The sequence below is a fragment of the Nicotiana sylvestris genome, chromosome 1 (assembly GCF_000393655.2).
Source record: "Nicotiana sylvestris chromosome 1, ASM39365v2, whole genome shotgun sequence".
Classification (NCBI taxonomy): domain Eukaryota; kingdom Viridiplantae; phylum Streptophyta; class Magnoliopsida; order Solanales; family Solanaceae; genus Nicotiana; species Nicotiana sylvestris.
In genome coordinates, this window is record NC_091057.1 from 96,118,079 (window position 1) to 96,133,588 (window position 15,510).

At 34.2% G+C, this 15,510-nt stretch overlaps 1 protein-coding gene across 1 annotated transcript; it reads right to left on the reverse strand.

The window, feature by feature from the left end:
- Nucleotides 1–233: 233 nt before the first annotated feature.
- LOC104249779 (ent-kaurenoic acid oxidase 1-like) lies at nt 234–6,209 on the reverse strand. Its single transcript, XM_070159751.1, has 8 exons — nt 5,849–6,209; nt 2,610–3,087; nt 1,848–2,111; nt 1,662–1,751; nt 1,484–1,562; nt 1,289–1,395; nt 861–982; nt 234–613 (listed from the first exon to the last, which is right to left on the reverse strand). Exons 1-8 carry the CDS (start codon nt 6,079–6,081, stop codon nt 505–507), a joined length of 1,482 nt encoding a protein of 493 aa, XP_070015852.1. The 5' UTR covers nt 6,082–6,209; the 3' UTR covers nt 234–504.
- Nucleotides 6,210–15,510: the final 9,301 nt, after the last annotated feature.

Below are 15,510 nucleotides of genomic sequence, written 5' to 3' on the forward strand. Positions count from 1 at the left end.
AGGTGTATTTAAATCCTAAACATTAGGCCTTCTTTTATCGGGTGAAGTACCAACCAAAATTGGTACTTCACCAATGTGGGATTTCTGCCATTCAACAATATGCTCAAAAAAGACTCCTGAGTTTTGTTGTGCTATAGAAAGCAATATATATATATATATATATATATATATATATATATATATACACTAATTGTTATCAGTATTACCAAAGAAGGAATTAGTCCAGCAAATGTGACCAACTTTTCTTCTGCATTTATTCATTCTTAATAAAATGGAAGATCATGTACACTATCTATATGATCTTCTTGCTAAAATGTATACAAAATTCTACTGAGCAAGAAATGTGGAAGAAAGGAAAAATGACTGAATTTCTTTGGACTTCCCTTTTTTTTGGTTCCTAACTATTTTCAAGCATTTGCTTTGCTGGTGTAGTTTTCCACATCCAGCAAAAATTCTAAATAACAGAGAGGGAGAGAAATGTGGTTTTCTTGTTCAATGTTGGACCTATGCATTTCTAGTTGATAAGACTCTTTTTACTCTGCCCAAGCAGTTATCTTTAGGCCTACAATGAGGCAAATACATCAAGGGGCAAGAAGGATTTTCCCTTTCAAGCCTGCAACAAAAACAGCAAATCACCAATCAATAATCAACCAAAAAGATTTTTAAGTGGTCAAAACCTATGTTGCGGACTCTCCAAAATATTGCCACACCTGTGTCGGATCCTCCAAAACTACACTGCTTTTGGCGGATCAGACAGGCACCCGGTGACGTTTTCGGAGAGTTCGAGCAATATAGCTCAAAACCAGATTTGAAGGGGAAATAAAAGGGAAAAAAAAGGAAAGGAAGAAGATTTAACTCACTCATAATCTAGAAGGAAATAATGAAGAAAAATAGATATTTCAAGCTTGGCAAGGTCATTTCCTGGGCACAATCTGCTTCCTGCTCCAAAAGGAAGGAATGTTCCTGCCTTTGGTGTAAGATCCTAAAGATTCACAAGGCATACATTTTTAAAGAATGTATGATAGTTAAATCAAGTTAAAACGCTCTTCTTTTTCGGAGGAATGGTCAAAAATTTATCGACACTCGGTGTTTATGCCAAACCATATTAGTTTACATATTTAAGTATAAATTTCAGGTAAAGAAGTGTACTTTAAGTGATAACAAATGTATGTAAAAACACATGTCATAAATTCATAAGATTGTTGTAAACACAAACATCGAGTGTGGATAAGTTTTTTCCCCAGAGGTGGTGGCATTTAGGTAAAGCAGAAGGGTTTTTCAAACTTACATCCCATCTAGAAGGATTAAACTCCAATGGATCATCATAGGTTTCAGGATCTAAATGAACAGACCTAAACCACACCAAAACTTTCCATCCTTTGGGAATGGTATAACCTGGAAAACAAGACAGTTAAGTTGTGTTAGCCATAAATTGATTATACTTGAACAAAAACATATCAGGAAATGATGTATAATAACTAACCATTAATCATGAAATCTTTCTTTGCTTCCCTGAAGACTACAAAGGAAAAGGTAACCACACGAAGCGTTTCGTCGATCACCTATAAAGGAGCAACAAAATGGTTTCATTACATTAACAGATTGGCTTGAGAAATCAGAGCTTATATCCAAGAATGTAAAAAGGAAAACACAAGAATTACCTTTGAAAGGTAGTCCATCTGCCTAATTTCTTTGAGTGTCACACCTTTTTGATCAGATGGCCTATTTTTCACAATAGCCTCTTGCTCTGCCTGTTTTTGAATCCAAAATATGACTTCTTAGGAAACAGAAAACACTTTCAATGTGAAAATTGAAAAATGTTTCCAAAAATGGAAACTTTTAGCTACCTTAGCTTTTCTGAAGATTTCAGGATGTTTTTGAAGAAAATAGGTAGCCCACATTGTAATATGACCAGAAGATTCATGACCAGCATTAAGATACATTACCAAAACATCAATAATCTCCTCATCATTCAATTTCCTTCCATTCTCATCTTCAACTTCTAAAAGAATATCCATCATGTCTTTCTTCTCTCCTGGCCCTCTTTTTTCCCTCCTCTCCCTTCTGTCATCCACGATCGATTGGAAGATTTCGACAAGCTTTTTACGCGCCTGAAATAGATAGTACAAAGCAGTGTTATCAAAAGCGCAAAGCTCCAAAAGTAGCTCCAGGTTTAAGCGCAAATAAAGTACGGATTTTATAAAAAAAAAGCATAACTAAGGAAAAAAAAATAAAAATACATATGTAATTAAAGAAAAAGAAACAAATTTACTCTTAATGTTTTCCACAACAGCTAATACACTTATTTGATGATAATATTTGTTATTTAGTACTGTCCAGTTTAAGATAGAACTCATGGGCATTGAGGTGCACGCTTTAGTGCCTTGCCTACACTGAAGCGCAACTTAAGCCGAAGCGCCCTCCTTGAGCTTTTCTAAGCTTAAGAGGTCAAGCGCACCTTAAATGAGCCTTTGACAACACTGGTACAAAGAATGTTTTAACAAATAGATGATTTTTCCCGCAAAACATTTATCATTTACGAGACAATTGTCAATGTGAAAAAGTTAGGGACATTTTCTAATATTATTTAAAGATAGAAAAAAGGGTACCTTGAGTGCTTTATGATAAGCAAATCCTGGCAAATTGATAGCCATAGCTCTAACACCATAATTGAGAGTTGTGTATTCCCTTTCTAAGGCATCCATAACTTGTTCACTTCCAGAGCTAAGGAAAATGTGCATAATAATCCGAAAAGTTAGCTTTCGTAATTGTGTTAAGAACTCAATCTGTCCCATGGATGCCCATTTATCCAATGCTGATATTACATTTTCTTCAATATATTTTATGTACATTGACAATGCCTCGTGCCCGTTAACAGGTGCTGCAGTTAGTTTCCTTAACCATTTGTGTTCTTCATATGAAATGCCAATAAACGATTTTTTCCCAATGAGTTTCATTGTAGAAGTAGGCCATCCTGGCTTGAAGGCTTCATCATCGGTTAAAACTCTCCTGCAAGCTTCTGGTGTTGTGACAATAACACTTGGACTACCAAACATCAATGTCTTGTACATTCCTGTTCGTCCGAATCTACAATATACAATTAGCGGCAGAGTCAGGAATTTTAACAGGGGTGTCAAAAAGAAAATTGCTAGAAAGCTGCATTTGTGAATCACTTTTGCTATTACACTACGGAAAATTTAACAATATATAAATATATATAAGATTATTATTTATATGCACAATATAATTTTCCGATGAAAGTGATACTGAACTCCTTTGAATCATATAGTTTCGGCCCTGCAAAAAGATGAATTGGAATTCACACCGGAATGACCTAAAAATGAACTATAAGAACATCAATGCATTAGCTTTTTATTTTCAAATTGAGGATTCTACTATAAAGGAGTTTTTTTTTTCTTTGGTGAATTAGATTGATAGTTTAAAAATAATCTCACATAAAAAGTAACTCCAACTAACGGTCTACAATAAATAGGATTAGTAATTTTTAAAAAATAAATCAGGATACGTGCTACGATATATACTTAATATATTAATACTGAAACAGTCTCATGCAGAAACGAAGGTTAATGGTGTGTACAATAGACCCATGTTAGTGCACCAAACTGGTTTTTAATAGTGTAAAATCAAAAGAATACAAGAATCCTTTTTTCCGAGGTATTCAAAAAGCAAATGGCTTAGTGGGAGCAGGTGTTCATACCCTATCTATGTAACATGCACTTTGTTATCTTGTAAAGTTGTCCACCAAAGTAGTGGAAACTAACTAACGAATAGACTATACTTGTGTGATTGTTGTTCAAAGATAAGATTTTAGTGTTTTTCAACAGGAAAAATTAAGTGAGAGTTTATTGAGAAATCGTATGTTCGAATATTTTTATCAAATAGATATTTCTTTTTCCAATCCCAGGATGTCTATTACTGGAATACTAAAACATGAAAATGTACAGTTATTCTTATCTTCTCGAGATCCAAATAGTGGATATGGATCGTATAAATTCGACTATGATAAAAATAATGGTCTAATAAAAGAGAACGTCAAAATATGTTGATGGAAATTCAAAATTCAATGGGTTGAAAAGTTTTGACATAAATAATAAGATAATTAATACCAAAATCAAACAAGTCTTTTCTTCTTTTTTTTCGCTCACTTTTTTTTTAAGTTCTAAGAATGTGTTTTTCTTTACTAGTAACTACTACTTTACAGTTGTAACTAGGGAGTGTACATAGGCCGAGTTGGTTCAAATTTTACAATTACCAAATCAAACTAGTTGTGTCGGGTTATTAAATCTAAAGACCAAACCAAACCAATAAAACTCGGGTTTTTCAAACTCGATTTTTCTCGGGTTTTCCGGGGTTTTTTCGGTAAAATCTTCCTAGAACAAAACATATAACGTATGCTCGAAATATTTCTTTAATCCTAGTAAGATACAACTATATAAAGTATTTTCCAAGAAAATAATATAAAATATAAGATGTGTCATGGCATTATCCTAAAATATTCAACAATAAAGACAATAAAATTATGTAATATAAATATTGCTAATTAAAAAACCATAATAAAAATAAACATAAACTAAAAATACTAATTCATGTTAAAATAAATAGACTAATAAGGGAGTGTTAATTACATGACTAAACGCTAAAGAAAAATAAATAGGTTATGCATTTTTATCTAAACTATTGCAAAATAAAAAATAGATATTCAATACATTCCCGTTCGTAATATTGAATTGAATGTCTCTTGTTAACATTAATATTGGTTTGATTTTGGTTTGGGCTTTTATTAGCATTATTTAATTTACTAATATTAATGGTTATAAAACTTATTGGAGCATTCAAAAGTTCTAAGTCCAACCTTGAAATAATACCTTAAAAGATAAAATTATGAATTTTTTTAAGAAATATTTACAAATTACATCACAATAAGTATATTTATATATTAAATATATCTAAAATTTCTATATATGTAATGTCGGGTTGGTTTGGTTTCGATTTGACTTTCTTTAGTTAAAATCAAACCAAACCAATTATGGTCGAGTTTTTTTTCTAACGCCAAACTAAATAAAATCAAATCATAGCCGAATTTTTTTCTTGATTTGATTCGGACTATCGGGTTAGTGTGATTTGTCGGACCTTTGTACACTCCTAGTTGTAACCAAACTTTAATTGTGAGAATTGGACAATAGTGAAAAGGGAAAAGGAGAGAAATTAAATTATAGAGAATGTCGTTTTCTTGTTGCAAGGCCAAAGAAAAGTGACAGGTAAAATGACAAAATGTTGCCTCTGCCTCTTTTCTCGATTTAATGAAAAGCTTGCAATAGTTTTCTTTTTCTTCTTCTTTTGTTTGTTTCCCTTTGACTATTGTCTCTTACTAGATGACATTAGAATAGAGACAAATGGTTTTTACCAATGAGAATTACAGGAAATGGACAAGCTTTACTAATATGATGAATTCACGAGATATATGATTAGTTTAACATTTTATAAAATTCTATAAAGAGTTCCAAAAGGAAATAATCTCTCTGATGATTCAGATTCAAGACTTCTGAATTTATGAGTGGAGTTTAATTTCCTTGGTCTAGAGAAGAAAAAAAAAGGTTGTATTATTCAATGACGAATTTAGAATTTAAACGTGAATTTTGAAATGTACATCCACTAGAGTCAAATCTCTCTGTAACAGCCTCGATTGTTTCGATATATTTTGGCTGCTACAGTGAAGTGTTGTTATAAAGAATATATATTATAACATAACATAAATAACGATTCCGAAAAAACTTGACTAATATTGTTATAGAGAGGTTTTGAAATTTGGAAGAGAGAGAGAGATGACCTGGAAACAAAGGAAGAGATGAAAGAATCAGGATTGCTGGACTTGAAAGCTCTGAGGAAGGACCACATAGTACCAATGAAAGGCCAACCTAAATCACCTGGTGGCAATGATAAACTCTTCTTGTCACCTAACTTTAATTTTTCATAGTACCAAACATTTACACTTCCAAGAAGCCATTTCAACCCCAAAATCACACACAATATGCTCCCCAACATGATCAATCCAAAGGCCATTCTAATAACTTGGAGAGAGAACTATAATGGAGTTTACTTTTTTCTTTATTCCTTTTCAAAGGCTGAGAAAGGAGGTGGTGGTTGAGAGAAAAGAAAGAATTAGTGTGAGATTCAAAGACATATCCCTCTCATCATGTTGGTCCCTATGTTGCATCTATATATAAGTGTACATGACAAGGGGGATTTCTAACATTACAAAAATGACTTTTGGGATTTATCTTTTTCGTAATTTCTTTTAGTGCGTGTCAAAAGTCATTTAAATGCGATAAGAAAATCTGAAGTTTCATCTTTTTACAATTTATAACAAAATATCAACAAGTTGATTGGTAGAATATGAAGAGAAATATGGTATAAAAAGAAGATAGTACGTGAGGAGACGTGACGAAGACACAATAATTATTTAAAATGAAAAATGTACTATTTTAAATTATTTAAACTTTTAGATAAAATGATCGTATAATTTAATATGAAAAAAGGTGTTTGATTAAAAAAACTGACAATAAAGTAATAATTAACTAATAATAGTTTGTAAAAGAAAATTATAGAATTAATAGTCATTTTCCGATTGGGTGAAAAATAATTATTTGAAGAAAAATTTACGAAATACAGCCTCAATATATAGAAGACGACAATGGAAGTGTTTGGAGGAGGACTTTCTTGCCGGCCTATTTTCTACTCAGTGTTGTCGTCTTGTCATTAGCTTGCTCTACTTTCTATCTTCTTTATTTCTACTTTGAATATAGGAACTTATGAGTTTGCCACTTAAGCGTGGAATTTTATATCGGATGAATGAAATTTCTTATTTCAATTTATTTTTACTTCAAGCGGTAAGGGGTGTACAAAGGAAACCGCACCAACCCGATAATTCGAGTCAAACCGAGAAAACGACTATGGTTTGGTGTTGAAAAAAAAACCCGACCATAATTGGTTTGGTTTGGTTTTAACTAAAGAAAGTCAAACCGAAACCAAACCGACCCGACATTACATATATATAAATTTTAGATATATTTAATATATAAATATACTTATTGTCATGTAATTTATAAACATTTCTTTAAATTTTTCATAATTTATCTTTTAAGGTATTATTTCAAGGTTGAACTTAGAACTTTTGAATGTTCCAATAAGTTTTATAGCCATTAACATTAATAAATTAAATAATGCTAACAAAGCTCAAACCAAATTAAATCAATATTAATGCTAACAAAAGATATTCAATTCAATACTACGAACGGGAATATATTGAATATCTATTTTTTGTTTTGCAATAATTTAGATAAAAATGCATAACCTATTTTTATTTTTTCTTTAATGTTTAGTCATGATGTAATTAATACTCCCTTATTAGTCTACTTATTTTAGCACGACTTAGTACTTTTAGATTATGTTGATTTTTATTATGGCTTTTTAATTACCAATATTTATATTACATAATTTTATTGTCTTTATTGTTGAATATTTTAGGATAATGCCATGACACATCTCATATTTTGTATTATTTTCTTGGAAAATACTTTATATAGTTGTATCTTGCTAGGATTAAAGAAATATTTTGAGCATAATTTATATGTTTTGTTCTACGAAGATTTTACCGGGAAAAAAACCCGAAAACCCGAGAGTGAAAAATTCGAGTTTTATTAGTTTGGTTTGGTCTTTAAATTTAATAACCCGACACAATTGGTTTGGTTGAGTAATTGTAAAATCCGAACAACCCGACCTATGTACACCCCTAGATAACACTTCTCAACGGTACGAATTGAATTAATTGAATCAATTAATTACGAATATCATATAGTTATAAAATATTTTTTTTATTTTAAAAAAAGAAGTGTTTTACCTTGCCAACTTTGGCTACATCATACTGTTGTCCTTCTGGGGAAGAACTCAAATAGTCATTTTTTTTTTTGGGTTGCTAATTAGCGATTAGCTAATATTAGTGGTCGAAGTCAGAATTTTTATTAAGGGGAGTCAAAATATAAAGAAACAAATTCACCAAGAAGTCAAGGGTGCATGCGGCTCCGCCACTGGCTAATACTTATTTTTTCTGAAAATTTGAACTAATTGTGTCCTGAACAATAAAATTAAAAAACTGAAATTAATGATACATTGATTAATTTCTAAATAGCAGCCATCTAAAATGGCTACATTATGTCATTTCTACCCTCAGAACCTCAACTTCCCTAAACTTAGTGGAAGTGAGATTGAGCGTGATTCTTTGTCTTCAAATATCTATGTTTGATAATTTAGAAAAAATACATAGAGTTAATAATAAAAAGGCTTCACTTCATAGTTAATAAAGAACCTTTCGCATTAAATGTGCTTAATCCACTTAATGAGTTTACTGACAAAAATTCGAATTAATTGAGTCCCGTAAATTTAGAACATCGAGTGATTGAACAAAAATAAAATAATTTAGCGAAGAAAGCACATTCATAGCTGGTTGAGATTGCAATACTGTAGTGAGTATTTCGATAACCCACAAAAGCAGGTAAGTCGTGTAATGATTAATCACCAACTTAAAAGTGAATGTGCATATTAGTAAAAAAGACCTCAAACGACATATGGACATTAAAATTATGACGACTACACTTCTTAGCTTTAATCAGATTACTTTGGATTAAAAGATGGGTCGTATTACGGATAGGCATTCAATTTTTTTCATTATTCTAAAGTTATAAATTAACGGAAAAGGGTCGGTGTGATGATGCTTATTAAAGGTGGGCGTTTCGAATTGCACATGAGAATTTCAATTTTCGGATTGAAGAAATAACAATCCAAAACCAATCCAAATAAATTCGGATTGGATCGGATTTTTTAAATTCAGTTTCAGATTAATCGGTTTGGATATTATGGATTTTTTATTTTGAGCGTATTAGTTGAGATGTTTCTACTTTTACAAAAAATAAATATCCAAATGAAGTACTCATATTAAATTACCTGAAAAGTTCCTCATTCTTGCCACAATCATCAAAATAAAATATTCAAATAATGAAATTATTATTAAAAAATTCAACAGAAACACTAATACGGCTGATAAGAAGTAGCAATAATAAAATTATGTTCAAATAGAAAGTATTCTAACAGTAACTTAGTAATTAATGTTGAATATATGAGATAATATCTTATGGGTAGTGTATGGGTCAAAATTAGATTAGAGAAATTCAGCACGCGGAGACAATAAGGCCAAGGTCAGACAATCATCAATAAGGTCGAGGTCGGACAGTCATCAATAAGGTCGAGGTCGGACAATCATCAATAAGGTCGAGGTCGGGCAGTGACGAAACAACTATTTTGCTTTGGAATCCTCAAATTGAATATTCCCTCTAATTGTACTTTTTTAGGATTTTCTATGGATACCCATTATAAATAGGAAGAGAAGACTTCTCAAAAAGGGGCTCTCTCTCCCCCTCTCTAGAAAACATGTAAACATTCCTCTTAAAAGAGATTAGAGGATCTGTGATCCCACACCTTGAGGAGATCCAAAAAGGGGTCCTAAGGTTCTTATATTTGTCTATCATTCGTCTTTATCAAATGAAAGAGAATCTGCTTCACTTAAGATTGGGTGACTCTTTTCCTTTATTTACATTTTATTATCATTTAATGTTACTTAATGCATCTCTCTTTATGCTATTAAATCTGGCCATAATCACTGTCAACACTTATACTCATCTATGTTTTTCTATTCATATTATTTATTTCGGATCTAGGATTAATTATCCTTAACTAGGATTTACCCTTCATCTTCTTATTTAATTAGTTTAACAAAAAAAGGTCTCATACTTTTTTTGCTCAAACAGGTAGGGTATTGAACTTATTACTATTAACATATAGATAATGGAGTAAATATAAAGTATAAAAATTTTGGATTTTCGGATATCCAAAAATTGAACTACCAAATCTAATACCCAATCCGAAATCCAAAATTTTTAAAAATTAAATCCAAAATTCAAACCGTAATCCGAAAATCCAAACCGAAAATTTAAAAAATTCGGATTTGGATTTGGATTTTGGATTTGCCCAAACTATGCCCACCCCAAATGCTTATAAAGAAAAGGGGAAAAAAAAGTCAAAAAATACCCTTAAAGTATTGAATATGGTCACAAATACCTTCCGTTATCCTTTTAATCCATAAATACCCTCAATTTTCTTCTGACTTGAATATGACCCTGACCAATTTTTGAAATTTAAAATAGCAACTTTAACACTTTATAAGCGTATAATATCATGGTCAAATTAAAACTCACCTATTCTTTAAAATAAAACAACCCCGCTAACACATTTACACGTTTAATTAAAACTAAACCCCGATTGCAAGTCGGCAGAGATGGCATCCATTAATTTATTGTCGACTTTCACTCCAGCTCCATCATCTAGAGGCGAGTTGATCATTATTTTCTCCTCCTTTTAGCTGGTGCCCATAAAATGAAAAAGTTAATAAATGGTCTTGAAGTAGATATTTAAATACGTTACATGAAGAAAAAGAATTCAATACAACATTTCCTCATTATAATAAATTAAGACATCCTACCTAAGGATCTTCATCTCTTTATCAGATTGGTTACCGTTCAATAAACGACACACAGAATCTAGGATGTTTTATTATCCCAGAGACCCTAAACCCCGTGTATTTTTTATTTTATTTTTTAAATTTTGAAAACAGATTTAATTATATTAAGAAGAAAAATAGGTAATTATATGAAAATTATATAAATTTCAAAAATAAAATAGACAAAGTCAATTCAAATATCTAGCCATACACCTTTGGTCTATGTACGTACGCTTGACGAAGGAAAAATACCTGCTGTGGGAACGAAGGTCAGGGGCGGATCTAGTATTAGCGTAGCAGGTTCATCATAACCCAATATTTTTTATGCGTAATATAAATTTATACGTTAATCCACTAAAATTGCAATAAATTATAAATTTGAACCTATAACTTTAAAGGTTTAATGAGTTTAATGCTAAAAGCTTTAAAAATTAAACCAATAGATCTAGAGTTTAAAACCTGTTGGATCCGCCTCTGATGTCTAAAGTCATCTATATTTGCTACTTAATCAAAAGAAAATCTTATGAAATATTTGCTCCCTATAAAACAAGAAATATAATAAGTATGAATTAAATTTGTAACTATATATGTAAACGGACAATTAGTCGCTTATTTGTCCATTCCTAGAAATACGAGAGCGAGGTGAAACTACGCAAATTATATTGTACGATGTATTAGAGGATAAAAACACAAAGCTTTACAAATGATTACGCTAAAATTATTTGAACTAGGTCATAGTTTAGAATATATTTATGCTCAAAATATTCCGTCTAATGTTGTTGCGCCTAAAGGTAATGAAAATGAACCTAACTGAAATAACTTAAATGTGACAGATGATGAAACAAAATAATTTGCAAAACGGTCAGCTATATTTCTGAACACGTCCGCTTCCTTTCCTGGTTTAGCCTAACGTTCTTGTATTCTTCCATCTATCAATTTAAGCAAAGTAAGGTACAACATATAACTAAATGAGTGAAACATATAATAAAAGCACCAAATGGGACAAGCTGAGGGCACAAAGATGCAGCGTAACAAAGATTCCTTCTTTCACAAAGTTTAACCAATATCAATACTAATCAGAAGTATACGATTTATTCAAGGATGTTGGGTCATTAATGCATATCTTAGTGTAATTTATGAAAAGTTAATGTTTACCCTTAAAATTATATAGCAATTAAACTTATAAACGATTTTAAGGATACGTTGTTTCACTTGGAACTGAGAAATATGAGAATTAATGTTAAAAATTAACTATAAAATAAAGTAAACCAATATAATAAGCGGTTATGGCATTCGAGCTAGATCGCCCTTGAACCAACAGTGTATGCTATAAAAAGTATAAACTGAACAACATAGATTGAGAGAAAATGTAATGTAGTACTTTGTTATCCGTGAATGTGATGCTTACAAAATTATTAGCACCCTCTTTATATAGTAGAGGAATCCTACTTATGGTACAATTCTAATACGGAAGGAAATCTTATGAATTGCTAAATGTCCTGTCTTGACTTGATACGTGCCGAGAATTATGCCACGATCCTTGATACAAAATGGTGAAGACCTCAAAAACTGTCCCATACAAGGAAAATGCTTCCTCATCAAATCCCGCCGGTGTCGTAGTCGCGGCGGAGCATTCCCTTGAGGACTTCGTTCTGACAAAGTGTGCCACTGCTGCTGATTTTAAGGTGGAGAATACACCCTCGACACCGGGTCGATGCGAACCGATGTCGAGGTACATATGTACTGTTATAGAAGATCTCCTCGAGAAGGTGAAAGAGGAGTGCAACTGGGTAGGCAAAGATGTAGTAGTTCCTACCCCCGAGGAATCCATCACAACTCACGTGGAGGGGTATCTAAGTGTCTATATTTACCCCTTCATGGTAGGTCCCTTATACCCTATCATCGTCGTTTTTGCAAGAGGTACGACGTCACTCTTATCCAAATCCATCAATTATTCTGGAGGATCGTGATCCTCCTTCAATTTTTTGTAAGCAAGATCGAGGGGCATCCCTTTACCCTCGATCACCTTATGCGTCTCTACAGCCCCTGGCTTTATCTTGGAGGCATGATCAAGCTTTACCGCTGAGCCACCAAACCCCTGTTTTCGAGCGTAGACGAGACCCGAGACTGAGTTTGGATGGGTTGATTAGTCCGAATAAAGATTTCGGACCTAATCCCTGCCGAAGACATGTCGTTCCCTGAAAAATGGAGCATGAATCCTAAGTATTGCTTCACCTTGAATATCTAACTTTTCCATTTTGCCTCTTATCTTCCTTCCTCATCTAAGCCTTTGTGTTGTAGTTGTGGCCGTTGTTCCAGAGGTGATCCCCAATCTTGAGCAGTGGGTTAGGGGCCTAGTGTCGCAGAGGTCATATTGCGAGCGTGCTTGGATAGAAATATCGAAGGGCCAATGGGAGTCCCGTAACCATGGTAATCTTCTCTTTTTAGAACAATTTCCATTCAGACTTTGCATTGTATTTACTCATCTTTTTCCTTTTGTAGGCCTAGGGAAAGATGTACCAATGAGACCCCCCTCTGCTGAAGAAGAGGCGCTTTCCCCTCCACCTGCCCCGAAGCAGACCAAGGAGAAGAAGAGAAAAGGGGCTCCGAGCTCTCCGGGCCTGAAAAAGAAAAAGCCGAAGAGGCCCTGTAAACCCAAGGGGAACATCATCCGCCTAAGTATGGAGTCAGTCAAATAGCTAAGGGATGAGGCTAAAGAGGACGAAGAAGAAGAAGACTCCGGGCTGGTGACCCGTGTGCGAACTAACATCAAAACTCAAAGAACTATTGGGCCGATAGGGGCCAAAAGTGTTTTGCCTCGTCTTGATGAGGTCCCCGAGCTAGAAAAAGCCGAAGGTGCTTCACTGAGGTGGGGAGGCTACTGAGGAGGTGGTCGAAGCTGGTGTAGAAACCAGGCTCGAGGCTTCCTAGAACGGAGGCGATGCCTCGAAAAACACACTTGGGGAAATAGAGATCGGGGATTCCCCTTCGTTCCCTCCAGTTTTTGATTCGATGATACGTGACGCTCAGGCTGTGGAGACTTGTCATGGGGAAGGAGCCCACAGAGAGGAAGATTATTTTTGTGGTTATTTTGCTGAGGTAGAAGATGTCACCGGTCTGGGTGACTTGGATGTACCGAGGAAGAGCTCGAGTGAGGCTTCCTCGAGCTTTAAACTGACCAATCAATTCCCGGCCCCCAGTGTCGATTCTGAGCGTAAGTAGCCATTTATCATCTCGGTCCCGGAGGATGCTCGAGTTTTCTCTGCCCCCGTGGGGGTGGCTAGCTATCTCTGATGCTTGGTCACTGAAGAGGACCAAGCCAAGATGGATGAAGTGGAAGTTGCTTGCTTGTTCAACGAGGCCCAGCATGCTTTGAATTAGGTAAGTTCGAGGGTCATTCCATTATCTCTTTATAACTTTGAATCGTAGATATTTCTAACGTTTTCTTCCTTTATTGTAGGCTTCGGTGTTGCATCATGAGGCCTTTTTTTGAATTCGAGAGGAACGCAAGGTTGAGGTCCAGGGCCTCACTGAGAAATGCGATACTTACAAGCTTTTCAGTGAGAAGCTTTAGGTAGACTTGGTAGCGGCTCGAGATGAGCATGCTAAGATGGCCGAGCAGGTATTCTAAGACCTTCATAATAGTGAGGACGAGTCGGGGATAAATTGTTACAACACATATGGGATGATATTAAAGATATGGTTTTAATTTCCTAGAGGTGCTTATAAAAGTGAGTGCTAACTTTTCTAAATGAGGATACTTAGTTTCGGCCTCACCTAAGGTCCGGCTAATATAATAGACAGCGAATTGCATACCTTGTTCTTCTCAGACAAGGAATCCACTTACCGTTATCTCCACGACTGTCAAATACAAGTAAAGTTGTTCATCAACTTTCGTGGTATGAAGCAGTGGTGGGCTCGATAAATACCGCTTTAGTTCCTCCAAGGCCTGTTGGCATTCCGGGGTCCATGCAAAACTTCTTCTTAAGTAGTGAGAAAAATCGATGACTCCTATATGAGGATCTCTAAATGAATCTCCCTAGGGCGGCTATGTGCCCTACTAACCTCTGCACGACCTTTACATTATCCACGACTGTGATATCCTCGATAGTTTTGATTTTATCGGGGTTGATCTAGATTCCTCGATTGGACGCCATGAAGCCAAAAAACTTGCCCGAGCCAACCCCGAACGCGCACTTTTCTGGGTTGAGATTCATATTATACTTCCTCAATATATCGAAAGTCTCCTACAAATACTTCAAATGGTCATCTGCTCGCAGAGACTTAACTAGCATGTCATTAATATAAACTTCCATAAATTTCTCTATTTGTTGTTCGAACATTTGATTTACGAGGCGTTGATAAGTTGCCCCAGCATTTTTTAATCCGAATGGCATTACATTATAGCAGTAGGTGCCATACTTAGTGATAAACGAGGTCTTTTCCTGGTTCTCCGGGTTCATTTTTATTTGGTTGTACCCGAAGTAGGCATCGAGAAAACTGAGAGTCTCGTGGTCGGGCATGGCATCAATCATACGATTGATGTTAGGCAAAGGAAAGGAATCCTTGGGGTATGCTTTATTCGGGTTTTTATAATCTACACACATTCTAAGTTTGTTTCCCTTCTTAGGGATTACTATTACATTCGCTAACCGGATGGATCCTATTTTGAGAAATTTGGTTACCTCATCTTTGATGAAAGCGTATTTTACCTCAGACTGAGGCCTCCTCTTTTGTTTCACTTGGTAGAACTTCAGTTTAAAGCTTAGTTTATAAGTAGTGATCTCCGGTGGGATCCATGTCAAATCGAGATGGAACCATGCAAAACAATCCATATTAGCTTTACAAAATTGAATAAGTTTTTTCCTGAGCTTAGGAGTTAA

Bases quoted from the DNA above. Each gene is read 5' to 3' on its own strand.
- LOC104249779 (XM_070159751.1), bottom strand. From the start codon at position 6,081: ATGGCCTTTGGATTGATCATGTTGGGGAGCATATTGTGTGTGATTTTG. The intron at 2,112-2,609 runs GTACCCTTTTTT...TATCTATTTCAG, and splicing joins CTTATCATAAAGCACTCAAG to GCGCGTAAAAAGCTTGTCGA. The intron at 1,396-1,483 runs GTTAGTTATTAT...CTTGTTTTCCAG, and splicing joins GAAAGATTTCATGATTAATG to GTTATACCATTCCCAAAGGA.